The sequence below is a fragment of the Arvicola amphibius genome, chromosome 12 (assembly GCF_903992535.2).
Source record: "Arvicola amphibius chromosome 12, mArvAmp1.2, whole genome shotgun sequence".
Classification (NCBI taxonomy): Eukaryota; Metazoa; Chordata; class Mammalia; order Rodentia; family Cricetidae; genus Arvicola; species Arvicola amphibius.
Window position 1 is genome coordinate 92,388,186 of NC_052058.2, and position 27,863 is coordinate 92,416,048.

At 44.6% G+C, this 27,863-nt stretch overlaps 2 protein-coding genes across 8 annotated transcripts in view; one reads left to right on the forward strand and one right to left on the reverse strand.

Annotated features, from left to right (window-relative positions):
- Map3k19 (mitogen-activated protein kinase kinase kinase 19) overlaps positions 1 to 16,853 on the forward strand; it is a 35,148-nt gene extending 18,295 nt beyond the window's left edge. The window contains 11 exon segments of the mRNA XM_038350180.1: positions 197 to 240; positions 242 to 270; positions 2,791 to 3,039; positions 4,158 to 4,200; positions 8,086 to 9,619; positions 9,622 to 9,663; positions 9,666 to 9,757; positions 9,760 to 10,494; positions 12,406 to 12,555; positions 14,919 to 15,616; positions 16,787 to 16,853. Of these exon segments, the coding sequence (XP_038206108.1) occupies positions 197 to 240; positions 242 to 270; positions 2,791 to 3,039; positions 4,158 to 4,200; positions 8,086 to 9,619; positions 9,622 to 9,663; positions 9,666 to 9,757; positions 9,760 to 10,494; positions 12,406 to 12,555; positions 14,919 to 15,616; positions 16,787 to 16,853 (3,683 nt within the window).
- Positions 16,854 to 21,958: 5,105 nt separating this feature from the next.
- Ccnt2 (cyclin T2) overlaps positions 21,959 to 27,863 on the reverse strand; it is a 33,313-nt gene continuing 27,408 nt past the window's right edge. For 6 of the 7 annotated variants that reach the window (XM_038350219.1, XM_038350216.1, XM_038350217.1 and 3 more), the window contains one exon: positions 21,959 to 27,843. In XM_038350219.1, coding sequence (XP_038206147.1) covers positions 26,452 to 27,843 — 1,392 coding nt within the window. In that variant the 3' untranslated portion in view covers positions 21,959 to 26,451. The remainder of the gene's footprint in view (positions 27,844 to 27,863) is intronic. The other variant, XM_038350218.1, reaches the window with a different exon arrangement.

Here is a 27,863-nt window from a genome sequence, read left to right on the forward strand (position 1 = left end):
CCCAGCACTGGGAGGGCAGAGGGCAGGTGGATCTCTGTGAGTTCCAGGACAGACAGAGCTGTTACACAGAGTAAACCCTATCTTGAAACCACCCCCACCCCCATCAAGACTATCTAAATAGACTATGTGTTTCCCCTCATCTATGGGGCATTTATTGCTTTCTTACTTTTTCTATTCCTATCATGACTTTTTACAGGTGTTGAGATTATTGTGACGTTTCAACCAGATCCTCCCCAAGAAAACAAGTCAAGAAGATTTGAGAGAAATCAAGTAAGGAATATCTTCCCAGGTATTGGATTATATATTTAAGGAGAAAGTATATGCAGTTGGTAGCAACAAATACTAAGAGGAAGGGCCAGATAATAAACCACAATTATAGGTGTGGGGATCATAGGGTTCTGTTGTAATGATGGAGCTCAGCTGGTAGGAATACTTGCTGTGCAAACATGAGGATCAGAGTTCAAATCACCAGCGTCCATGAAAAAGCGGGCATGAGTGTATGTGTGCTGTACCCCAGCAATGTGGGGAATTGAGGAGCTAGTGACAGGAAGGAATACTGGGACTTGATGGCTGCCAGTCAAGCTTGAGGTTTAGTGAAAGACCTTATCTTGAGGGAATAAGCAAGGAAGGTTATAGTGGGATACCCAGTGCCCTCCATTGGGCTTCACATCAATGCACACAGAGGAAGTTACGAATCACACACACATGCACACACACACACACACACACACACACACCGCACGCACTATGAGAACTGGCAACTCTTATAAAGGAAAACATTTTAATTGGATCTGAATTACAGTTTAAAGGTTTAGTCCATTATCATCATGGTGGGTGGCATGCAGGCAAACATGCTGCTGAAGAAGGAGGTGAGAATTCTACCTCTTGATCATAGACAACAGGAACTGAATTGCCTCACTGAGAGTGGCCTGGGCTATATGACACCTCAAAGCCAGCCTCCACAGTGACACACTTCCTCTATCAAGGCCACACCTAATAGTGTCACTACCTGTAGGTCAAGCATTCAAATGCATGAGTCTATGGAGACCATACCTATTCAAACCATCACAAGGCTGAAGGTCTAATTTGGCTCCAGGGCTATGGTATACCTACATTGCTCCAGAGAAATGGTGTCCCAAATGTGGTTCTGTAGCCCCATGACCAGCATAAGATAATGCTAGTGAAGAACGTGAGAGTAAACACTGAAAAGTTGTGATTTGATAACACAATCTATATCTATTGATAAGATGATGAAAAAAATGGAGCCGGTTTTCTGCATGGTTTTGATTCTTTAGTTTTCATTATAGCTGACAAAAGTTTATCATCTTTAGTGAATGGAAGGTTTAAGGTGGGTCCTCCAGCTCTAGAACTCAGGAGTCAGAGGTAGGGAAGCTGGTTACAAGCTTAGGGTCGGTCTGGTTACATATCAATATTCCAGGCCCAGCCAGCCCTGTTGGGAAATTTCCTTCCCCAGAGAGATGTAAACAGTATTCTACCGTCTCTTTACACGGCTCCAGCAACAAACAAACTAGAGTATCACTCTGCCAGAGTTCACAGAGTTTACTTATGAGCATAGGTGAAGGGCTTACCGGAGCCCAAAAGCAGCCACACTGGAAGATCTTCAGGCAGTGTAGATGTTGGCTTCTCCAAGCCAGGTGGATAGAGCCCCTCTTCAGTTAACCTCCCAGCCTTTTTACTCTACACCTCCTGAGATCCCACGCAATTAGGACAGAATTGCATACAAATGGTTGGGAGGCTAAGCTGGACTTTCCAGTGAGGCTCCACGACCCTCCTAGTAAACTGACTAGTGATAGTCTCTTCCAAGCAGCCACAGTCAATTTGATGAAAATGGCAGCTGTTTTGCTTGGAAGATAACTCTACAACAATAGCAAGACTCTGTCTCTCTCAAAGAACCAAACAATGGAGCAGGGGACACAGCTAGTTGGCAGAGTGCTTTCCTAGTATACAAGCCCTGAGTTTGATACCCAGCTCTGCATAAACCAGATATGGTGGTAATCCCAACACTTGGAAGGTAGAGGCAGGAGGTTTAGAAGTTTAATGTCATTCTACATAGCTAGTTTGGATTACAGGAAACCCTGTCTCAAAAAAATAAAAATAAAGTAAGAAAAATAACTAACAAAAATAGAAACTGGCTTCCCACTATAGAGAGTTTGGGGAGTACTGGGCTGACTAATAATGCCTTTGAAAACACAGTGGGCAGCTCCTGTCCCAGCTCTTTGTCTTTTATGTTCCTAGAAACAGGGAGAGTGAACTAGGATTGAATCCAGAGGGCAGGGCTGGCAGGATCAGACCAGAGCATGGAGGAACCTTGTTCTGTTAGGGCTCCACAACTCAGCTCAGCCAGACCACTTGGTAACTAATTTTCCAAACTTCTCAACAAAGTCAGACATCTGGACGATATGAGGAATGTACTAGGCAGTTTTCTGTAGTTGGCAAAATATTTAAGGTAACAAAGAGGAATTTATTTTGTTTCAGAGGTTTGTTTCATAGTTGCTTATTTGGTTTGGTTTTTGTTTTGTTTTGTTTTTGTTTTGGCTTTTGGTAAGGCAACAGCATATCATGAAGGAGAGTTACTTCCTCATGATGACCACATAGAGAGCAGGCCAGTGGTGGGGAGTATCAAACCCAAGGGCATTCTCCCAATGAATTAATTTCTTTATATTAGACCACCACCTCCAATAGCATCATGTGGTAGGGACCAAACTTTGAATGCAGAGGGACCATCTGATATCACCAGCGAATGAGTTTTTTCTATATCTTGCCTCTCAGTCAGGTGACATCTATGAATCAGGAGTGGGGACAAGTGTACCCTGTCTCTCCACCAAACGAAGTGGAGATGAAGGGCCTTGCGGTAAGACCTTCCCTTCTGAAGAGGGCAGGAAGTTGTGAGGAGCTTTGTGGGGCAGATGGGACCCTCTTACCTCGGAGACCTTGCCTAGACCCAGGAACTGCTACGTCTGCAGCCAGGGAGGAGGCGCCTCATGATCTGAAAGTGCAGCAAAGAGAATCTGAAGGTGAGTCTAGCGTTTGTCTGTGTGTTTACTTTAAAGCTCCCATACAAGAATACATTGTGTGTGCCAGCACAAGGCCTCACCTTCCCCTGCCTCCCCCTTTTCTCACCCCTTCTCCTTCCTATTAGTCCCCCTTTTGCCCTGAGCAACTTTAACTTCTCTGTTCATGCACATATACATACATGATTTTATGTACTCTCTATTAAAAATTCTAGAAACCACAAATGAGAGCAACCGTATTAAGCGGAGCAGTTGATTAATTCTACCATGGTGCTGAGGTCAGTAAAGTGCTTGCAAGCACAAGGATCTGAGTTCAGTTCCCCAGAACCATGTTTAAAAAAAAGTCAGATATGAGTCATGCATGCTTGTTCATCATAGCCCAGAGGTGGCCCGTTCAGGAGGATCTCTGGGGCTCCCCGGCCAGCCAGCCTAGCCAACTTGACAAGTTCCAGGCCAGTGAGATAGATCTTATTTTTTTTTTTTTAAAAAAAAAAAACAAAAAACAAGGTCAGGGGTGTGTGTCCTCTTGCTCTACAAGCACAGCATGGAACAAAGATACTCCCTGGTGCGCACACACACATGCACACACACACATGCACACACACACTGCACACACATGCAGGACAATAATGACAATAGGCGAAGCAGCTTGAGCAAATGAAGAAGAGAAAACACATTCTGTGTGTGTTTCAAGGAAGAGTATTTCATGGGGGAGGGAAGTAAAGAGATGTAGGAGCTGGCTGGGCCTGTGGCTCAGTTTGGTGGAGCGCTTGCTTAGGCGCCCTGAAGTCCTGGGTTCGGTTTTCCAGTACAGAACTGGGCTTAACACAGACTAGTATCCTAACACTCGAGGTCATTCTTGGCCACCCTAGGGATTCAAGGCCAGTCTACCTGCAACCAGACCTCACAAACAAATGACCAAGCGAACAACCCACAACAACAATCCCTCCTGACTCTTTGGCCAGAGGCTTTCTGGAAACACGCCGTACCACCACCGTGTACACTGCACAGGAAAAACACACTTTGAAACACTGTCCCATGCATCTTAGCATCTACACTGCTCATCTCCAGACTTTCCACCTTACTGCTAAAAATACCTGGTTCTTGGTTGTTTTTTCCTTATAGCATTCCTACTTCGGATGTGAGATATGGTAGCCGAAGAACTGAGGTAAGATTAGTGCCAGCATGTTGACTTGATTAAAAACAATAACCTGCATCACAATACTCGGTGTCAATCGTAGTGTAGAGGAAAACTTAAAAAACTAGGACTGTTTTGTGGAGAAGTCCAATTATTCATGGGAATATTATCCCTGCTCTGTGGGTTACTTCTCTGGGCAGTTCCTGCCCCCTGCTTAGTAAGGTGACCGGGTCTCTTAGTGTTAAGGGTTCCTGTAGGCACTGCCACTATCAGGAAAGGGACCAAGGAGAGATAAGAATGAAAGTTGGGGACGTGCCATTTTCGCGTGCACTGGGTCAAGACCTCCAGGGACTGACCCTGTGACCTATTTTCTTACACATTTAAACATAGTAGAAACTTGTGACCTGTGCCCTTTCCAATAGGAATGTAATTCTGTTGGCTGCTAAGCAGAGCTCAGGGCTAGGCCTAGCGAAGGATCTGTGATAATACAAGGATAGATTCTATTGGTGGAGGATGCAAACTCACAGGGCCTCTTCATAGGGGATGCAATTCTTTTCCCTTGAGAAAAAGTTCAGGGGTTAGGGCCAAAAACAATGCATAGGATACTGGGGAATCAAGAAGCCTCACAGAACAGCAAACGGGCCACCAGGCTGATCGGCCACTTTTCACCCGCCAGGTGACCGGGGTGTTACCCATTTCTTCCACTGAGAAAACAGGCCATGTGATTGGCAGTCCTGGTTTCTCCAAGGCTTTTGCAGCGTTGATTTCTGCCTCTTTAGTTTTCTTTCTTTCTTCCTTCCTTTCCTTCCTTCCTTCCTTCCTTCCTTCCTTCCTCCCTCCCTTTCTTTCTTTTCTTTCTTTCTTTTCTTTCTTTTTTGGTTTTTGAGACAGGATTCTCTGTGTATTATCCTGGAACCTGTCCTGGAACTAGCTCTTGTAGAACAAGCTGGCCCCGAACTCACAGAGAGCCACCTGCCTCTGCCTTCCGAGTGCTGGGATTAAAGGCGTGCGCCACCACCGCCTGGCTCCCTGTTTTTCTTTCATTCAACGCTTTTTGTTTGTTTCTTTCTTTATTTATGTATTTAACTTTTTGAGAGTGGGTCACACTGGGTAGCCCTGGCTAGCCTCAACTCACAGAGATCCAGTTGCCTCCTTCCTGCCTCTGCCTCTGAGTGCTGAATGCAAGGTGTGGGTTACACACCACTCAACCTTATATTGGTCCCAGGTAATTCCTTTGCCATTCACCTCTCTACCTCCATGGTGGGGGAGTTTTTCCTGCTTCTGTAATTAAAAGGGAAAGTTTCTGGGAAGATATATCATCATTTTTCAGTTTTTTTCAGTGTCTCCCCTGGCCTTCAGTGTTACAGGAGACACAGAAACACCTGTGCAACACCTGTGCACCAGCATGTGAGAGATACCTGTGCACACCTGTGCATCAGCACGTGAGAGATACCTATGCACATCTGTATAGCAGCACACAAATGATACATGTGCCCCACCTGTGCACACCTGTGCATCAGTATGTGAGTGAGAGATACCTGTGCACACCTGTGATTAGCATGTGAGAGATACCTGTGCACATCTGTACATCACCATTGAGAGTGCCTTTGAAAGGGGACTTCCTACTGGGAGGCTCCTCTCCTCTCTCTCTCTCTCTTCTCTCTCATCTCTCTCTCTCTCCTCTCTCTCTCTCTCCTCGTCTCTCTCTCCTTCTTGTGTGTGTGTTGTGTGTGTGGTTGTGTTCATGTTGCATGTGGCCAGAAAGCACCCTCAGGGTGTTGTTTCCTGAGCACTGTCCTGCCTTGCTTTTCGAGACAGGGTCTCTCACTGGCCCATTACCACTATGCTCTCCAGTCAGCAAACTCCAGGATCTGTTTTTATACCGCCATCCCAAAACTGGGATTCCAAACTTGTTTCACCCTTGCTAGCCTTTTAAATGTGGGGTCTGGGAGCTGAACTCAGTTGTTTGTACTTGCAGGGCAAGCACTTTGCTGACGAGCCATCTCTCCATTCTTTATTTCCTATTTTTTGAGGAATTGGGGAAAATTTCAGGGAATAAATGAGGGAAATATGTTCATCACCTAACACCTGAATTTCTAATATCTGGGTTTTTTTCCTACCTGCTTACAACTGAAAATTTAAGTTATAGCTCTCAATCACTATGAACAATTCATGTTTACAAATGAATCTGATATAGTTAGATATGGAGTTGTAATACATGAGAAAATGTCACAAAAATAAAACACCCACTTGAGGACTGTTAGTTTAACAGGCTCAAATGCCTATTCGTTTGCATTGCACTGCCCTAGAGGTTTAGAACAACAAAAAACCAAAGCAAAATACAAATACATAATACATATGAGTCTTGACATATAAATTTGAGCTTTGATTTTTTTAATTTGATAAATATGGGGTGTTTGTCTGTAATGCATGTCTGTGCACCGTGCACATGCGTGGTGCTGTGGAAGCCAGAGGAAGTGTCAGATCCCCTGGGACTAGAATTACAGGCTGTAAGCCACTATGGAGAGCTGCCCCCAGAGCAGCCAACATTCAGTCACTGAGCCATCTCTCCAGTCCCCTTACTTTAGCTTGAAAGAGGATTTATTTTGTTATTTTTAATTATGTTTACATATGTGTGTCTGTGTATGTGTGCTGTGTGTGTATGCAAATGCCTGAGGAGGTCAGAGGCATCGAGTCCCCTAGAACCACAGTTGACTGACAGGCAACTGCGAGCCACCCAACGTGGGTGCTGAGAACCAAACTTAAGTCCTCTGCAGGAGTAATCCTTACTCTTAATTCTGGGCTATCTTACAGCCCCTAATTACTCTTTTAAAGGAATTGCTTAATCTTGGTTCTGAAAACTACTAAGAATGATATTTTAGTTTTGGTATTGATTTCCTCCCTCTGTTTTTGGTGTTGAAGATTCAACCTAGGGTTTCATGTATGCTAAGCATACACCATACCCCTGAAACAATCCCAAGCTTAGAGATGTATTTTTTAAGATATTTATTTTTATTTTGGCTTGTGTGTGTGTGTGTGTGTGTGTGTGAGAGAGAGAGAGACGAGAGAGAGAGAGAGAGAGAGAGAGAGAGAGAGAGAGAGAGGGAGGGAGGAGGGAGAGACTATGTTCATGTAGATATCAGAGGAAGTTTGGGGGGTCGGTTCTCTCCTTGCACATGTGGATTCCCAGGAATCAAACTCAGGTCACCAGGCTTGGTGGCAGGAGGGCACCTTTACCCAACAAGCCATCTTCTTTCCGGCCCTGTTTTAGGCTGTTTATTTTTGTCTGGATGTATTTATTTGCTTGTTTGTTTGCTTATTTATTGGCAAGTAGTCTATCCCAGGCTGTATATAGTCCATGACTTATACCTTCTCTGGTCCTCCTTGCCTCCACCTCCCCTGCATGGGGTTAAGGAGTGTACCTTGTGCCCTACTTATATGACTCTGGGGCTCAAACCAGGGTTTCACGCACACAGACAAGCACTCTACTGAGTTCTACCCCAATGCAGATTTTGGTTTGAAAATTGTGATCTGCCTCTGCCAGAGGTGGCGCTTTTAATCCCAGCACTCGGGAGGCATAGGCAGGCAAATCGCTGAAAGTTCAAGGCCAGCCTGGTCTACAAGAGCTAGTTCCAGGACAGGCTCCAAAGTTACAGAGAAACCCTACCTTAAAAAAGAGTGTGCTCTTTCTGGCCTGTTGACATATTGATGTAGCCGGATGTGGCTAAGTGGTAGAGCATTTGCCCAGTATGCGCAGGCCCTGGATTTGATCCCCAACTCTGAAAAAAAAAATTCAATGGAAGCAGAGGCAGGCAGATTTTCAAGTTTGAGACCAGCCTGGTTTCTGTCTTTAAGTCAGGGAATATGGTACTTAGATATTTTTCTGCATTTATTATTTTCTTTCTCTTTTTTTAGTTTCTGCTGCCACCGCTATCACTCCTGCCCATGAGATCTTGTGTCTTTGATGTGGAAAAGAATCACAAGTTCCCAAGACACAGGGAGAGAAGAGTTCCAAGCCTCACCCCCTCTGTACCTAAGCTCTTGGAACCTCTTAGCCAGTCAACTGAGTTTAGCTCATCAAAAAACCATCAAGATGTCACATGGAAGGGACCAGCAGAACAGAGCCTCAGGGCTTCTGACAGTGCCATTTGGTCTAGAAACTTGTTCTCTTTCCAGAAGGGGGACCATCCCAGAAGACAGGGGGGAGTGGCAGAGAGTTGGCCCTTCCAGGAAGCGGAAGGATGGAACAAAACTGAGACCTCTTGCTTGGAAGAAGGGCCAGCTTTGGTCTCCTGTGAGAGAGTCAGCGAAGGCAACCTTCCCGTGGGGAAGGAGACGGGTGACGAGTGCCATGCTAGTGAGATGAGGAAAGGGGGTGAGGACTCCCAGGATCCTTCATCGAGCAAAAGAGAGGGCTCAACAGCAGAGAGTTTGAAACAAGATTCAGAAGTTGTGTACACCACTCCCAGCAAGCCGCTGGACGCCTCGAATGTGGAAATAACCCCAGCTGTGGAAAAAGAGAGCAGACACGAGAAAGGTCCCAAAAGCAACTCTTTACCCAAAGCCAGCGCAACGGAACCACACGCTGTGTTAGGAGAGGTTAGTGTTCTTAAGAACGTACCTGGTATGAACTCTGATGGCCCCACTGAGGAGCTCCTAGAAGACACAGAACAGAACAAAAAAATATCAGCAGAGGAATCAACCAAACCAGAAACGAATGGAATGATGCCTCTTATCCAAACTGCATTCCCTGGAGAAGGAACAGCCAAGGAGCCAGCCACAGCCAAACCAAACCTCCAAAAGAGAAAGCACACAGTGCAGAATAGCAAGAGTTTCAACACACTTGCTCAACAAGAGCAGGACAAACTCCAGGCAAATACTCACAGAGCCAAGTTGGATTCAAGGACCAAGGCAAGAAGCAGACTGCCTCCCACTCTCGCCGTTTCTATTCAAGCTTCCATGAAGCCCAACAGGCATACAAACAACATAAAAACTCAAGTTTTCCCTGCTTTGGAACACACGGACTTCAGACCTCATCTGTCACCCAAGTTTCAAAGGAGAGCGCCTCTGACAGAAAAGAAGAAATCAACACATCAGACCCAGAAACCCAAAAAACAAGCATTTCCTAGAATCAGTAAAAACTCAGGTATAAAAAAGCCAAGTGTTCCTCTCTCAGTTGAAACAACAGACCCAAGACGGCACTTCCTGGATTTGAAGTATAGTGACATGTTCAAAGAAATCAATTCGACTTCCAATGGACCAGGAATCTACGAGATGTTTGGGACTCCTATTTATAGTCACATTCGAGAGGCAGAAAGGCATGAACACAGATATTACCATGAGATATGCAGAGCTCCACCAGGCCGATGCATCACCAGTAAATGCCAGCCTTCCCAAAGTGACAGAAGCCGCAATAGCAGAGCAAGACTTCAGAAGAGACCACATGTTAAACCCCAAAGCCTTCCCTTGGTCTCAAGGAAAAGCACAGAGGGTTAATTCTAAAGAAAAGGGTTGCAAGGCTTCGGGTAGCCATGCAGAGTGTGGCGTTTCAGAACCAGATTGGCAGATGAAATCTTCAGGAAATGGCTTTTCTGGTCTCCCCAAAATGAAGTTCAGCTCTCAAACTTGACGCCAATCCCTGAGCAATCCCCTGAAGAGAAAGAAACGCCTCCTGTCTTGGATCTGTCCATTGTTGAGGAAATCTTCACAGAGGAAGTTGCACATGAAGCAGGCATTTTTGCTAGTGATATACTGACCCAAAGCTTTGGAGATGTGAAGGAGCTTGAACAGCGGCACCACCAGACCCTGCTCGTCCCTTCGGAAAACAGCTGGGCTGTGCTTAGCAACAAGAGTTTAGGCAAGCTTGTGTCACCAGAAACACAGGATCTAGACTCTCTTGACAAAGGAAATGCTGACCAGGTGTTCCTGGATTACCTGGAATTCGATAGTCTTTCAGACAAGTCTAAAACACCCGTGAGCTTTTCGAGTGTCTCTTTCCACGAGAACCTAGAAAGTGCACCTTCCCCCACAGAACAACACTGGACACGTTCTTTGGATCAGGATAGCTTAGAAAATAACTCTGTCACATATCAAACATTTGGAAATAGCTCACAAGAAATCTTAGACCCAGTAAAGAATGAAGAATTGACGGATGAGTTGCTAGGTTGTCTAGTTGAAGAACTGTTAGCACTTGATGAGACAGATAACGGCTCTTGCCAAAGAACGACAAAGGAGGCAGATGCAGCAAACTTGAACCTTGTCTTCACTAGCAGAGGGAATACCATCGAAGAGCTGGACAGAGAGACAGCAAACGTCAAACTGCAGGTTGGTCTCATTGGAATCAGAGGTGTGCTGAGGGGAAGAACCTCAGAGACAATCTGGTTCAAAACCCTTATTTTTAATTACGTGTGTGTGTGTGTGTGTGTGTGTGTGTGTGTTGGCAAGTGCACAAATGCACACATGTGACATGACATATGGGTAGAAGTCAGAGGACTCCTTTTGGGTCTTCTTTCTCCTTCCATCAGTTCGGCTCCCAGGATCAAATTTAGATCATCAGACTTAGTGCTGCCTTTCACTGAGTTAGTGGTTCTCAACCTTCCGAATGCTGTGACCCTTTCTCATAACATTATTTCGTGGCTTCTTCATAACCGTTATTTTGATACTGTTGTTATGAATCATAATGTAAATATCTGGTATGAGTCCACTGTGAGGGTGGGACCCAGAAGTTGAGAACCACTTCACTGAGTCATCTTGCTGCCCCCTAAAAATTCTTATTTTTTAAATAAAGAATCATGAATCCCAAATAGTAATTTTTTTCTTTTTGGTTTTTTGGGACAGGGTTTCTTTGTGTAGCCCTAGCTGTCCTGGATCTCTCTCTCTCCCTCTCTCTACCTCCCTCTCTCTCCCTCTCTCTCTCCCTCTCCCCCTCCCTCTCTCCCTTCCTCCCCCCCCCTCTCTCTCTGCAAACCAGGCTGACCTTGAACTCAAGAAGATCCACCTGACTCTGCCTTCCATGCTAGGATTAAAGGCATGCGCCACCACCGCCAGGCTTAGGCTACAATTCTTTACTGTGTCTGTTTTCTTCTTTGAGACAAGGTCTCTTGTAGCCCGGCTGGTCTTGAACTCATTACGTAGCCGAGGATGACCTTAAACTTTTTTTTTCTTTTTTATGAATTTACTTTACATCCCAACCACAGTTCTCTCCTCCCTCCCATTCCCTCCGCATCTACACTCCCTCTGAACCCACTTGTCCTCTGCTTCTTTTCAGCAAGGGGCAGTCCTCCCATGGGTATCAGCAAAGCATGGCATGTCACCTTGTCATAAGACTAAGCACTTCTGCTTGTATTTAAAATGAGCAATGCAATCCAGTATGAGGAACAAGGTCCCAAGAGCCAGTCAAAAGCATTAGGGACAGTCCCTGTTCCCACTGCTAGGAGTCCTACAGGTAGACCAAGCTACACAACTGTTACATATATGTAGACGGCTTAGGTTGGTTCCATGTAGGCTCCAGGCCTTGAACTTCTAATCCTCCTGCTTCTGCCTGGTTTATGTGGTGCTGGGGATGGAACACAGGGCTTTGGAAATGAATGCTAAGCAGGGACTCTACCTGTTGAGCCGCATTCCCAGTTCTCATTGTGGTCTTCTGGAATTTAGCTAGTTTGACGCTCTAACTTGAGATCACCTGGAGTAGATTAACAGAGCAAAACTATTTAAGTAGGTCTGTATTGTGTTCAATGATGACATTTTCAACCAATGGCAGATAATTTCTAGTGATCATCATACAGTTACAAAGTTGACAGTCAGCTCTACACCCTCATGATTGCTTAACAAAAACAAACAAATCTCACAATGTTTGAATTAAGTTCATGATTTTGTGTTGGACCACATATACTCATAGCTACTCTAGGCTGCACATGGCTGTGGTGGGCTGCACGCAGGTGTGGTGGGCTGAGGCTGCACGTGGGTGTGGTGGACTGCAGCTGCATGCGGGTGTGGTGGGCTGCATGCAGGGCTGCATGAGGTGGCATTATTTGTAATCACAGCACTTGGGGCATAAAGGCAGTAGGGTCAAAAGTTTGAGGTCATCCTTGGTTACATAGTAAGTTGGAGGCCAGCCTGGGCTACCTGATACTTGTCTTAAAAGAGGAGGAAGAAGAGGAGGCAGATCTCTTGCATTCTCATCAACTCCTCACAACAAGCTAGAGTTTAATGGTAATTCTTTTCTCATTTTCCCAGAGGTGTATTAATGGGTTCAGAATATATGACAAGGAGGAAAACTTCCTGAACTCAAATGAAAAGAAGACACTTTCTGACAAGAGTTTAAAACACGAAGAGGCGGTGTTCTGGACCAAGGGTGAGGTCCTTGGGAGAGGAGCATACGGCACAGTAAGTTCACCTTGAACCTTGATGCTAGAATTCTCCATCCGTCCCCACCCCTCTCTCCTCACTCTCTGTACTTAGAGCATTTTCAGCTGGAAGCTACAGAAAAACCCAGACTTCCTTCAAGAGGAATATATTTCTTTCTCTATGCATCTGAAAGGTGTGGTATTGATTTGATGTTGGCATGGGTGGTTTTAGAGACTTAACCATTTCCTCAAGATGGGCTGTCTCACGGGCTCTGCCCTGGCTCTTGCTCTCAGGCAGTGACCCATTGCACTTCCAGCCCCTCTGCATTCCAAGTTCAAGCCCTACCCTAACTTTTTTTCATTGCTTCCACAAGACACGGGACAAATCAGTTTAAGGAAACAATGATTCATTTTGGCTCACAGTTGGAGAGTCTAGTTCATCACGAGGAGGAAGTCCTGGTAGCAGGAGCATGAGGCAGCTGCTGACAGCATCCGCAGTCAGGAAGCAGAGAGATGGATGCTGTGCTCAGCTCCCTTTCTCTTTTTATTCAGTCCAGGACCCCGGTTCATGGGATGGTTCCAGCCGCATGCAGGGTTAGTTAACCAAATTTAGACATTCCCTCACAGACATGCCCAGATGTGAGTCTTGTAGATGAATCTAGATCCTGTCAAGTTGCTAGTCAATAGTAGCCATCATCATGAACCTATTGGGAAGGAAATCTATCCCTCCAGAAGCTCACCATAGCAGTGGAAACAGGGAGACTTACTACATGGGGACAAACTCTAATGCTGTTCTTTGTATTTGAGGAATTGCATAAATGACCCCCTAAAGTTTTGGTGGTCTAAAGAGTACTGAATAGACAGGTGAAGAAAAGACTGACCCTAACCCAAATCTGTGGGTCTTTAGCTGGGGACACTTCAGGAACCCACAAGAAGGTGAGATGAACATGAGCCCCAGGGCACATCCGAGAGCACATTACAGGACCTGCTTCCTTCTCCCTCTGGAGGACTCTATTCTGACTTAACGCTGGTGTATCTTTTGGTGAGGGGCTTTCCCAGACCAGCACCTAATATTCTCATCAGAGAAATACATGAGGCAAATGTCATGTTGGTTTTAAGGGAGGATGGAGGGATGGCTCAGTTGGTAAAGTGAGGACCCGAGTCTGATCCCCAGTGCTTAGATAGAAACTAGGTGCTGTGCCACACACCTACAATTTCAGCACAGGGGAGGAAGGGACGGGAGGGGCCTTAGGGCTCAATGGCTAACCTAATTGGAGAACTCTATGTTTAGAGAGAGACTCTGTCTCAAAATAAATAAGTAAATAAATAAGAGAAGCAATTGAGTGAGATATCTGACATCAGCCCCTGGCATCCATTTGCACACACAACTCCACAGACACATCTGACCACATCTGGTGCAGCGAGACACACTGTAATCCTAGCACTCTGGAGGAAACGGCAGAAGAATCAGGAGTTTAAGGTCATCTTCAGTTACAAAGTGAGTTTGAGGTACCCTAAGCTACTACATAAGACATGGTCTTCAAAAGACAAGAGAAAGGCTGGAGAGATGGCTTGTTAGTTAAAAACACTTTCTGTGCTTCTAGAGGACTTGAGTTCCATTCCCTGCCTCTTCCACATTGGGCAGCTCATAACCATCTATAACTCCAGTTCTAGGTGATCCAACTTCTTCTGCCACACACACACACACACACACACACACACACACACACACACACACACACACAAAGAGATACATGCAAGTAAGATACACACACAATTACATGAATAAAAATAAAAAGACAATCTTTTTCTAGACAGGGTCTCACTATGTAAGCCTAGCTGACCCACAACTGGGTAGACCAGGCTGACCCACAACTGTGTAGACCAGGCTGACTCACAACTCTGTAGACCAGGCTGACCCACAACTCTGTAGACCAGGCTGACCCACAACTCCGTAGACTAGGCTGACCTGTAGCTTTGTAGACCAGGCTGACCTGCAACTCTGTAGACTAGGCTGACCTGTAGCTTTGTAGACCAGGCTGACCTGCAACTCTGTAGACTAGGTTGTCCTTGAACTGACTGAGATCTTCCTGCCTCTGTCTCCCACGTGGTGAGATAAAGGCACGTGTCAAAATGTTCAGCTTTAAAAAAGCAAGACAAGCAGCAAAAAAATTATACAAACTCATCTAACACTACATGGCTGGTGGATGATAAATCATTGTGCTACCTGCTCATCACGCTTGCTCACCGCCATCTCAATGCAGAGTTTGCTTAACTATTTATCACTCAAGTCAGGGATGGATTGACTTAGAGGACAAAATCAATTTGGGAAGTGAGGAAAAAGGCACCTTTGAACATATTGCGCTGTCACGAATTCAATAATACGTCCTGGCTTGTTTGTAGGTTTACTGCGGGCTTACCAGCCTAGGGCAGCTGATCGCTGTAAAGCAGGTGGCCCTGGATACTTCTGATACATTGGCCACTGAAAAAGAATACCAGAAGCTGCAGGAGGAGGTGGATCTGCTGAAGGCTCTGAAGCATGTAAACATAGTGGCTTACCTAGGGACATGCTTGGAGGAGAACACAGTGAGCATCTTCATGGAATTTGTCCCCGGCGGCTCCATCTCTAGTATTATACACCGCTTCGGGCCCCTGCCTGAGATGGTGTTCTGTAAATACACAAGACAGATCCTGCAAGGCGTTGCTTACCTCCATGAGAATTGTGTGGTCCATCGAGACATCAAGGGAAACAACGTCATGCTCATGCCAACGGGAACAATAAAGCTGATTGACTTCGGCTGTGCCAAGCGATTGGCCTGGGCAGGCTTAAATGGCACTCACAGTGACATGCTGAAGTCCATGCGCGGGACACCATACTGGATGGCCCCTGAGGTCATCAATGAGTCTGGCTACGGAAGGAAATCAGATATATGGAGCATTGGCTGCACCGTGTTTGAAATGGCCACCGGGAAGCCTCCTCTGGCTTCCATGGATAGGATGGCAGCAATGTTTTACATTGGAGCCCACAGAGGCCTAATGCCTCCTCTCCCTGACCGGTTCTCAGAAGCTGCTGCAGACTTTGTGCGCTTGTGCCTGACCAGGTAAGAAAGTCAAAGAAGGGAGAAGAAGCAATTATTCCCTTCATGACGTGTGGCCCATTCAAAGTTCTGTTTCAGCGGCTGGCGATGAGTTGGCAGAATGCTTGTCTAGCATGCCCAAAGTCCTGGGTTCAATCCCCAGTACCACATACACTGGGTATGCTGGATGCCGGTAGAATCCGCACTCAGGAGGTGGAGGTGTAAGAATCAGAAGTTCAAAGCCAGCATGAGACACGTGAAAGCCTGTCTCAACAAACAGACACACCCAAACAATTCAACCACCTACTTTTAAAGGTCTTTCAAATTTTGAATGCTTTGGTTTGTTTGCTTTTTCTTGAGACAGGGATTTTCTGTGTAGCCCTGTTTGTACTGGAACTCACTCTGTAGACCAGGCTGGCCTCGAACTCACAGAGATCCGCCTGCTTCTGCCTCCCCAGTGCTGGAATTAAAGGTGTGCGCCACCACCACTGCCCAGTGAATTATTTTTTAAAGTTAGATATTTATTTAATTCTTCTAACAAGTTAGGTTTAAAAAATTTTTTAAAAACTTGAGACAAGGTCTCATGTAGCCCAGGATGCTCTCAAGCTCCACAAGTCCATGCTTAGCCAAGGATAGCCTTGACTCTCTCTGATCTTTTCGCTTCCACCTAGGTACTGAATTATGGGTGAGCACAACCAGGTCCGGTTTGCACAGTCCTTAGGACCTTGTATATGCTAGACAAACACTTCATCCACCAGTACAGCCCCGGTCTGTAGGTATTGCCGTTAATCCTCACTTTACAGGGGAGCGAAGTGTGTGTCACCTGCCTGAGACTACAGTTAAAAGCTGGAGTTGAAGCTCGAGCCGGTCCCTTGGATCGGCAGTTGTGCCTCCATCTTTAAGTTGATTAATGTGTGTGGGGGTGTCTACAGCATGTGTGGATGCCTGAGGAGATTACTGGAAGAGGGCACCAGATCTCCTGGTGTTGGAGTTACAGGTAGTTGTGAGCCACCCAACATGGGTACCAGGAAATGAACTAGCGACCTTTGCAAGAGCAACAAGAGCTGGTACTTACTGAACTGAACCATCTCTCAGTTCCTGTGCCTCCGTCTTCATAATTGCATCAGACTCACACAGATTGAGGTAGTGGTCATGTTACCGTGTGCCGCTTCTAATGTGTTTTCTCCCTCTTAGGGACCAGCACGAGAGGCCTTCTGCTCTCCAGCTCTTGAAGCACTCCTTCCTGAAGAGAAGCCAGTGAGCATACACCATCTTCCCAGTCTAGACTCCCCATCCCCACTCCTGGCTCTGCTGTGGGGAATGATGGTTAAGGGATGTATTTTCCTATGATAAATTCAACCTAGCCCAATCTAACCAGATCCTGCAGCATTGATGGCAAGTTTTAATTACAAACTGATCTTAAACTTCAGGCATGACTGTCTATGTGCAAGAGAAGAATTTCATAATAATACTTTTTAAAAACCCACCAAAACCATATTCCAGTGTTTACAATTTTGATTGCCTAAGAACTATCTCTATTGCTTTACATATTTCTTTTAATTTTTTTGAACAGGGTCTCACTCTGTAGCCCTGACTCTCCTGGAACTATGTAGACCAGGTTGGCATCAGACTTACAGAGAGCAGTCTGCCTCTGCCTTGGAGTGTTGGGATGAAAGACGTGCATCACCATGTCTGGCTTACTTCCTTTAATTTTAATAGTTTAAAATAAACCGCACACATTTTAGCCGGGCGGTGGTGGCGCACGCCTTTAATCCCAGCACTCGGGAGGCAGAGGCAGGCGGATCTCTGTGAGTTCGAGACCAGCCTGGTCTACAAGAGCTAGTTCCAGGACAGGCTCCAAAGCCACAGAGAAACCCTGTCTCGAAAAACTAAAAAAAAAAAAAAAAAAAAAAAAAAAAAAAAAAATAGTTTAAAATAAACCGCACACATTTTACCTGATACTATGCTTATTTATCTGTGCATGTGTCTGTGTCTGCTGATGTGTGTTTACGTGTGTAAGTCAGAGGCTGGCATTAAGTGGCTTCCTCTGCTGCTCTATCTTTTGAGGCAGGGTCTCTCACTGGACCTGGAGCTCACCCATTGGCAAGACTAGCTGGCTTGCCAGCCCCAGGGATCCCATCTTCACCTCCCTTGTGATTTTTTTTAAATGATTTTATGTGTGCCCGAGTGTATGCATGTACACCATGCGAGCGCAGGTGTCCACAGAGGCCGGATGACGTCAGATGCCCCGAAACTGGAGTTACAGGTAGTTGTGAGCCACCCGATAGGAGTGCTAGGAATTCTACCCAGATCCTTTGCAGGAGTAGCATATGCTATTGACTCTGCTGAGCCAGCTCCAGCTCCTCCCCACTGATTTTTTTTAACTTGGGTGTGGGGGATTGAATTCAGGTGCTCAAGCTTGGACAATGAGCGCTTTAACCACTGGGTTACCTACTCAGCCACCCACGACTTAAATCTTGCAAAAGAAGTCTGGAGGAAGTGGGGAAAGTAGGGTGAGAGATCCTAGGGATTGCTGACCAACCTGGTACCTGGCAGAAATATATATCATATATTACACACACACATGATTATATATATATATATACATATATATGTGTACATATATATACATAGATATGTATACACACACACCATACTGTAGCTACCAGACTGACTCCTGGAACAATAGATCACAAGAACTTGGAATTTTCCCAGGAATCTCACAATGACCTTCCATTCTAGAAACCTTAGGGCATATAACAGGAGGAGCTGAGGGCCTTGTATTCTTTCCATCCCTGATTGCAGAAGTCTTCAAGCAGCTGGATAGCTGTTTACAGATCTTCACTGCTAAGCCTGCCTACTCTTCTAAGTTCTAGTTTTAAAAATATATATTTTAGGGACTGGAGAGATGGTTCAGTAGTTAAGAGCACTGGCTGTTCTTCCAGAGGTCCTGAGTTCATATTCCAGAAACAACAGGGTGGCTTACAGTCACCTGTAATGGGATCTAGTGCCCTCTTCTGGCTTGCCAGCATATATGCAGGAGGAACACTGTATAATATACATAATAAATAAACCTTTAAAAACAACCCATACTAATTTTTCTTTTGCTTCTTTGTGTTTTTTGTTAATAAATCTTCTTTGATGCTTCCTCATTGTTTCTCCGAAGACCCCTGTACTGGCTACTTTTATGTCATTTTGACACAAGCTAGAGTCACGTGAGGAGGGAATCTCAACAGAGAAAATGCCCCGTGAGATTGGCCTATAGGCAAGTCTGCAGTACATTTTTTTAGTGATGGATGTGGGAGGGCCCTACCCACTGTGGGTAGTGCCACCCCAGGAGTGGTGGTCCAAGAAAGCAGGCTGAACTGGGCAATGGTGACGTACGCCTTTAATCCCAGCACTTGGGAGGCAGACACAGGCAGATCTCTGTGAGTTCGAGGCCAGCCTGATCTACAAAGTGAGTTCCAGGACAGATTCCAAAGCTACAAAGAAATCCTGTGTTGAAAAACCAAAATACAAACAAAACAAATAATAAACAAAAATAGACTGAGTCCGTGTTGGTGAGCAGCTAGTAGGCAGACTTCCTATATGGCTTCTGTGTCAGGTTCTTTTCCTTGTCTTTCCTGTCCTGACTTTCCTCAGTGAAGGACTGTGATGTGATAAGGCAAGCTGAGATAAACCCTTTTCTCCCAAGTTGCTTTTCGGTCATGGTGTTTTATCGTAGCACTAAAAACTCGATGACAGCTCCCCTCCTCTCCTTTCTCCAGCTGCTGCCCACCTCTGTGCCCAGCCTTAAAGGCAGGACTTTTCTTACGGCTCCCTCCTCCTGTTGACATTTACCACATGCCCGTCCTGTTGTGTTCAAATTTTTTTAAAGATTTATTTATTATATATAGTGTTCTGATTCCATGTATGCCTGCAGGACAGAAGAGGGCACCAGAGCTCCTTACAGATGGTTGTGATCCACCATGTGTTTGCTGGGAATTGAACTCTTAACCACAGTGCCATTTCTCTAGCCCATCTTTCAAACTTTTGTTTTTCGAGACAGTTTCTCTGTAGCTTTGGAGCCTGTCCTAGAACTCACTCTATAGACCAGGCTGGCCTCGAACTCAAGAGATCTGCCTGCCTCTGCTTCCTGAGTGCTGGAATTAAAGGCGTGCACCACCACTGCCTGGCTTCTTTCAAGCTCTAAATGGTCCTAGACTATTTTTTAAAAAAGCTCAAATAATTTAATTATTTAATGTGGTCATAGCCCTCAGGCTGCTTCCCCGGCAGGTTTCTAGTTACATGACTTGACAGCTGCTCTTACTTCAGTGAGTCAAATTACATTCATAGGGAGAACTAGCTAAGCCTAAAACAACATGTAAGCTTGCTAGAGAATTCTGGTTACTTGGCTCGAGGTCACCTCCACTGTAGTTAGTCAAATCTTTTCATTATGAAGATGATACACTTTTATATTGCTAGGCTATGTCTGATGTTTTGTCTACTAAACTTGAATTGTTTAAAGATTATGCTCAGCCAGGCTGTAGTGCTGCATCCTGCTAATCCCAGCACTTGGGAGGGAGAGGTTTTTTTTTATTAATTTAAAAAGTTTATTTTTCATGTTACATACCAACCCCCGTTCCCTCTCCCTACCCATTTCCCGCTCCCCTCCATTCTTCAGAGGGGGTAAGGTCTTCCTTGGAAAGTCCACAAAGTCTGACACCAAAGTTGAGGCAGGACCAAGCCCTGTTATCAAGGCTGAACAAGGTATCCCACTACAGGGAATGAGTTTTTGTTGTTTTCTGAGACAGGATTTTCTGTGTGGCTCTGCAGAGATCTGCCTTCCTTAAAGGTGTGTACTACCACTGCCCAGATAGAACTCGTTTCAATTTGCTATTTTGAACTTTGTAGCAACTGACTACTTCTGTTCATGATTGTTGAGACCTCTGGGGAAGCAGGGAGGAGCGAGGTATGTTTTCACTGTTACAGACCACAGCAAAACACACGAACAAGTCAACCCCACTTCTGTTGATGTAGAATCCTGCACAATTTTGGATTAAAAACCTTCAAAATAGTTTGGTAGCGCTAGGGAGATGGCTCAGTGAGTAAGGTGCTTGGTGTGTTAAGCATGAAGAATTGAGTGTGGGTCCCCGGCACCCACATAAAAAGTCACACAAGGTGGCATGCACGTATAACCCCAGTGCCAAGGCAGAGCAGGATGACCATAGGGACTCGCCGGCCAGTCAGGACAGCCAATTGGTGAGATTGTCTCAAAACATACATCAGTAAACAGTGAGTAAGGTACCCAATAGCAACCTCTTACCCACAGACACAGGTGTACACAGAGACACACGCAGAACAAAAACAAGCTTACTCCAATGAGTGTGTGTATAGTTTCTCAAGACCAGGTTTCCGTGTAGCTGTCTTGCAACTCTTCTCTGTAGATCAGGCTGGCCTCAACCTCAGAGATCTGCCTGCCTCTGCTCCCCGAGTGCTGGGATTAAAGATGTGCACCACTACATCCCATAGTTCACTTCATTATGTTAAATCTTCCTGTAAACTGGGGCCAAGTTCAAGTAAAGCATAGTTAACCCCTAAGTAATTTTGTTTGGGTGGCTGCAGGTGCACATGTGGATAGGAATTTCCTTAGGTGCTGTCTACAGGGTCTCTTATTTGTCTGGCTACACTAGCTGGTCAGTGAGCCCAGAGATGCCCGTCTACCTCACCAACACTGACATTACTAACATGGACCATGAGCCAGTGCAGTTATCACTGTATGTTTCATTGTGTATGCGTGTATGCCAAAGAGTGTATGTGGAAGTTAGAGCCCCAGTTTTTGGGAGTCAGTTATCTTCTACTTTGTTGAGGCTCTGTATATTCCAGGCTTAGGTGAACGGACTCCCAAAGGCAGTTCCGTTGGAGATACAGTGGCACTTGCCCCTCCCAACGGATTTTAGAGGAAACAAGCTTCTCAACTCTACTTTATTATCATTATGAGTAACTCATTTTCTTTCAGGCAGGAAGTACTAGAGAACTGGTGGAGTGAGGAACATCTTAAAACGCAGAGTAAATGCGGTGTAGTGTGTAGTAGTGACACTTGGAAATGCTGCTAAGGGTGGCTCAAGGCCAGTTTCGGCTCTGTATTGAGTTTGAGGTCAGGCAGCCTGGGCTACATGGGACCTTGCTTGTAGAGAGAACAGGGCACAAAACTCAGTCCTTTACCCATGGCCACCACTGTCAGTTTGAAGCTGACCCTGTAGAGACCCTTCCTGGGTGAGTTCTAAGGTACTCGAATGGATGAGTAACTCACAACACAGTAAACTTCCCATTTCCCTCAGGAACTGATATTTAGGGTTCACATTAATTTAACACGTTAGCCTTGGATTTGGTTGTCAATAAACAGACTTTATTAATAATGAATTCCTCATGTAATGAGAAGCTGAAATTCAACGGCTAATTCATGCCAGCATACACATTTCTTGTTTCATTCCATTATCCACAAGGGTTTCCATGTCCAAATTCCACTGTCCACAACAAACTGGTACTCCAGGGTTTTTGTAATCAAGGGAAGCTACTCATTATTGGGCCAATCAAATAACACAAACTACTAAATGGACTGGAGGATTTTAGGTGAGGCTTCCTCTCAAAACTTGGGAACAAAGGGAAGCTACAGAGTTCACAGGATTGACTTTTGAGATTATTGAATTGCAGTGAATGGACAAAGCCTGCTTTATGAGAACAGAACTGGCCCTACCCATGCAGTCTTGGGCATGTCAGCACACCTCAAGAATAGGCCAGGCAGGAAAGATGGTGAATTATAGACCAGGAAAGGGGACTCACAAAGACCTGGCTGGGCACAATTTAAAACTGGAACAACAAAAGAACATAGTTGGAGCATGTCAATACCACCAAGATCACTAATGATAAAGACAGGTATTTCCAGCAAGTGTCCGACTAGGCTTTCACCTAACTGTTCAACTTGTACAGAAGCGCCTACATTCTAAACACACACCCTAGTATCAATGGTCTCAATATGGAGTAATGAAGAAAACCAGGAATGCATTCATGCTTCAACCCGCCTATCTTAAACCAACACGCACAGAAGAGTTAAAATGGGTCCACTCACGTTCCCCTAGCGTGGGCTTTGCTGACTCTTCCCTATGTAAACGTGGTGAGTGGATCCTACTGCTGCCCAAGAGAGGCTCCTGAGGGGGAAACTGCTGAATCAAGAGAAATACCAAGTCAAAGAGTTTCCAGATTTTTCTCAGCAAAGAAATTCTCAGAATCTTCTGGCAAATTAAGCCCACTTTTTGAAGTCCTTTTTTTCACTCAGATAAGACTGGAAATAACTTAAACACTGATTCAGGCATGGGTGGAAGCAGAAGAATGGATTAATTTAAAGCCAGCCCATATCCTTGTTATAGAGTAAGACTGTGTCTCAAAAAACTCAAACCAGAAAGTTTCCTTTTTCCTAGATGTTATCTAAATGAGCCATCTTCATAATGCAGGAACAAATCATGTTCCGTCCATGCATATATAGATATGGCTTATTCCTTAGGCTGGCTAAGTAATAAAATCAGATTTTAATTTTGCAGATAAAATACACTTTTTGAAACCTCTTAAGGCAAGGTATTTATAATTAAACATTTCAAGCTGGTTCTCTAAAGTAAATCCTAACAAAAAGGACAGACAGGCCCAAAAGTTTGGGAGTCCTGTCTAACTACTATTTGTTGGTACAAAGGATGCACTCATGACACCCCGTACCACGGAAGACATCTGAGAAGGCTGAACACTCTGAGTACCAGGGAAGACTGAGATGCACATCCACTGCTCTAAGGGTACCCGGGACTGGCACCGCTGCCTTTCATCGCTACTATCTGCAACTAGAAGACATGGCAAGGCCTTCTCCACCAGTGGACACTGCCACCGAGTTTGTAGCACAGGCCTCCTGGAAGACTTTTGCAAACAAACATTCATTTGCTTTGGTCCCGAAAACTGCACGTTAGTAGCTAAGGCAAATATTTAGGAAGCACATGTTGATTTTGGAAAATTGGTTGCGAGAGGTAGACAGGAAGCCTCTGGATACAATGTGCTTTTGCAAAAGGGTCATGAACCTAAGGAAACACACCTTAAGAATGAATCACTCTTTTATAGGACGATTTAAAGATAATGCTTTTTAATATTTTCAAGTATTAAAAAACTCATCAAAAATGTATCACCTTAACAGTACTTCGCACATGTGAAAAGTCACACCTAAGTTTGATACTATTTTGGTTATTTATGGCTACTTACAAGACTCACAATATAGAATGTCCATTCACTGAGTCTTTTTTCTTTGGTAGAGTCTAATGGGACCATGCAGATGAACTATTTTATGCAAACAAGATGTTTCAAGCAAATTCATGATGATATGAAATATGAGGGTTTTCCTTTAGTGGAAAGGAAACTTAAGAAGATTCACACATTTTCCCCCATTGTGGTTTTAGCATCTTGTCCAGAGGTTGCAGAGTTGGAACAGTTCACACAATCCTGTAAAAATCATGACTGACTGCCTTTTAATAAATAGTCATTGTAAAGAATTGCATTTACAGAGTGAAAAGTGAACACACAGCATTTCAAAGTCAATTCTGGCAGTACTAAGTGTACTGATCCATAGCATATACACTATCTGTTTAACTGTCCATCATTAGCACCAGTAAGATTCAACAAAATTACCTTTATTCCCATACCTAAAAAACAAAACAAAACAAAAAAACCCAACACATTTCTGAAAATCCTTAGTGAAGTTTAACTATTGTCCCAGACCTTAAATATTCACATTGTTTTCTATGTCACACTGAAAATAAGTTCACTACTTTTCTGGATACTCTTTACAAAAGCTGATTAAAATTCCTGGCATCACTCCCAATGATACAGTAGCATGACCACCCCATGTCAGTTCACATGATGCTCTGTCGAGGTTTCACATCTAAGTCACCAAGAACAAAACCCTTCCCTCCCTCACCTTGCACTGTTTAATTCTATGCTAGTCCTTGACTATTACCACAGTGACACTGTAACTGCATCAGAACCACCATGTTTATGATACAATAGTACACCACACAGCAACAAAATCACATAGTAACAGATTACTGATGCAAGACAAAACAGCGAGGATGAGCCTGCTAGGCTGAGTTCCCACAAAGAGGCTCCTGACATCCCAAATTCAAACAACATTGACAAAATAATCAACAATTTTCTTAAAAAAAAAAAAAAAAACCAAAAAGCTACTGGCAAACTAAGTAATTGCTAAATAAAAGTAGAGTACAAGGTTCAACTCTAATATTTACAAGCACAACATACTTGCATAAAATTACAATTGTGCACAGATCAGTGGCTTTATAACAAAACAGTTCATATACAGAGAAAAATTGTGATTCAAGACAAGTTGAATCCGACCCATTTTAAGAGACTCAACAGCTAAGACTTACCACAGAAATAAATTCAAGATTAGGCAACAGACAAGAGCCATACTATTGGTGCTTACACCAAAATTTAGACAAGTTGGCCTATCTCCTGACCAGGCGTCAGGTGACAGTGCAAGCGTCACCTCAATGAGAAGCTACTAAGACGTGCAAACGAATGTAGAACCTCCTGCAGTGGCTGGCCTGAGGCTGGCCTTTTCCTTACATTTTCCTGATAATGACCATAAGCTATAAATGCAGGTACAATGCACAGTCAGCAATGTTTTCTTTTTATTTATTGTTAGAATATAAAAGAATCAAGAGAGCATAGGTTTAATTTCATTTTTATAAGGAAGACTGCATTTACCTGAAAAAGAAATATGGTATCTCTCTCTTTCTCACTGCCACACTCACTCACTCTCTCTCTCCATGGGAAGAGTATATTCAAGACTATGGTGTCACTGCAAATGCTAAAGGAAAAGTGATCCCTGTTCACTGCTAAACTCTGTAGTGTCAAAGTTCTTGAAGAACTGGACCAATTCTTCACTGGGAGCTCCTGTGAGTTAAGTCACAGTCATCCTCATGCCCATTATTAACTGCTCTTCTATAGCACTGCAACAAGCCAACAAACATTTAAATGCACTTCACATCAAGTGTATGTAAACTTTATTATTTTTTTTTCCTCTTCAAGCCTTCAGAAATTAGGGGCTGACTCTGCAGCCAATCTGGTCAGAACCTCTGAAGGCAAACTGAGAGCTTCCCAGTGTTTTAAGGACCACCCGTGGCACCGCATCCCGTCTAGTAGTGAAGTGTCCCCTCAGCGGCTTCCAGTAAGGCCTAGAGTTTAAGGTTAACATAAAAAAGTGCCACTTGTGTTTTAGATTAGTGATGGACTCTGACGAGAGAAAATAAAGTTATTCTGTATATTGTTATACTTACAAGCAGCTCCGATCCTGAGTATTTATGGTAATATCTAAACATACAAAAATGTATGTACATTTTTTCTCCACTTTCTTGTAAACAGTTGTCAGTATTCTGTTTTATCCCTTTATCACTGAGACATGCAAACCATACATACAAGTATAAATACACAAAAGAAAAACAATTGACACTCATTCAAAGCCAAGCAACAACAAAAAACAGCTACAGTATTCAAATTATAAATAACAAAAGCTTGAGGCAGCTTAGATTCCTAGCAGCAGCCAGCCATTCAACCTAATGTTCTTAGCTGCATCTTCCATGCGTTTACAGTACTGTAACACTATCGTATGTGGAGATAGACTTGTTTACTATCATCTCTTCTTTTCAGAATGAAGAAAAAAGCAGCACTTACAAATATGGAAGCAGTGGCACCACTGCTGGACCAGGAGGAAATTTTCCATTCCAACCATTTTTAAATTAAAAAGCAAAGGAAAAGTTGACCTAAACAAATGATTACATATTCATTCCTTGGGCACTTAGCAGCGAGTCCAGCATGTCGAATGTGTCTTTGTAGTCCAAATGCTGGCTGCTTGTACTGTACTCGTGATTGGCCTCAGGACCGTGGGGCTCCACTGGTTTCTTGTCCAGTTTCACGAGGGTGCTGAGATGTCCGTAGCCCACCTGGTATGTGACAGGGGGAGGAGGGGGTAAGGGATGGTTAAAAACAGAGCTGTGAGAGGGTAGATACTGCTTAACAGAGGAAGAACTAGATGAACTACCTGAACTTTTGGAACTTTTGCTCATTTTGGAGTGGTGGTTGTGGGAGGCATCGTTGATATGCAGCTTCTTCCTTGCACTGGAGCTGGAGGAGATGCCGTCGGGACCCAGGCCCACAGGACTCCTCAGCACAGTGGGCGGCATCCCATCAGCAGGATGCTTAGCACCTCCGCTGTGCATGTGCAAATGCTTGTGGCTGCTGTGGTGGCGGTTGGCAGGGTGTTCCTTGTGCTTCTCCTTGTGGTCTCTGCTGATGTGTGGGCTCGAATGCTTGCTCTTCCCACTGCCTTCATCTGAAGAGCTGTGTCTTTCTGAGGACGACACTTTGATCTTCATCTTTAGCTCTTCTTTACTGGGACCTTTATCAGGGGGCGGGATGGGTATCCGTAACTTCAGTGATCCACTCTTTTCCTTTTTCTCTGCCATGTGTTTCTCAGGTTTGTCAGAGTTGGCGATGGGAAGTTTCATTTTAATGGGAGAAGTGACAGAACTGCCTGCGACTGCTGGCCCATGTTTGTGCTGCTGCTCTACATGGGCAGCTATGTAATGATCCCTTGTGTCCAGGTCCAGGGTTTCTAGCTTCCGCTTTTCTCTGTACTTATCTAAAGACATTTTCTGAGGAACTACTCCAGGAACAGCAGGAACAGGCCCATGGTGCTTACTGCTCCCAGATTTATGAGTATATTCTTGCTTAGCTGATGAATGATCAGTAACTTTGTCTGGCCTGTGATGTAATCCTGAATGAAGTGTCACAGAAGGACCCTGCTGGAAGCTGATGTACTGGCTCCCAGAGAGAGTAGCCTCCTGTTTCTGTGTGTATCCTGGGTCTGTCCTGGCTGAATCTGGATGCTGAGGCCATTCTTGGTGTGATGACAAACTGTACGAGGTACTGGGCATTCCTGCTGCCAGCACTGATAAGTTATCAGATGCACGGCTGTCTTGAACAGAAGTATTTCCTGAATTTAGAGGTATTGGAGCAGGGAACGTTGACGTTGAAGGTTTCTGGAAACTTGGGTTGGCAGGCACACCAGTGACACTATCTAATAAAAGGGAACTGTGGACCAAAGATGAACCAAGCAGTGGTGTCTCTGATACTTGTCCATCTACTTTTGGTTTCTTAGCCATAGCCTAGTTAAATGAGAAACAGA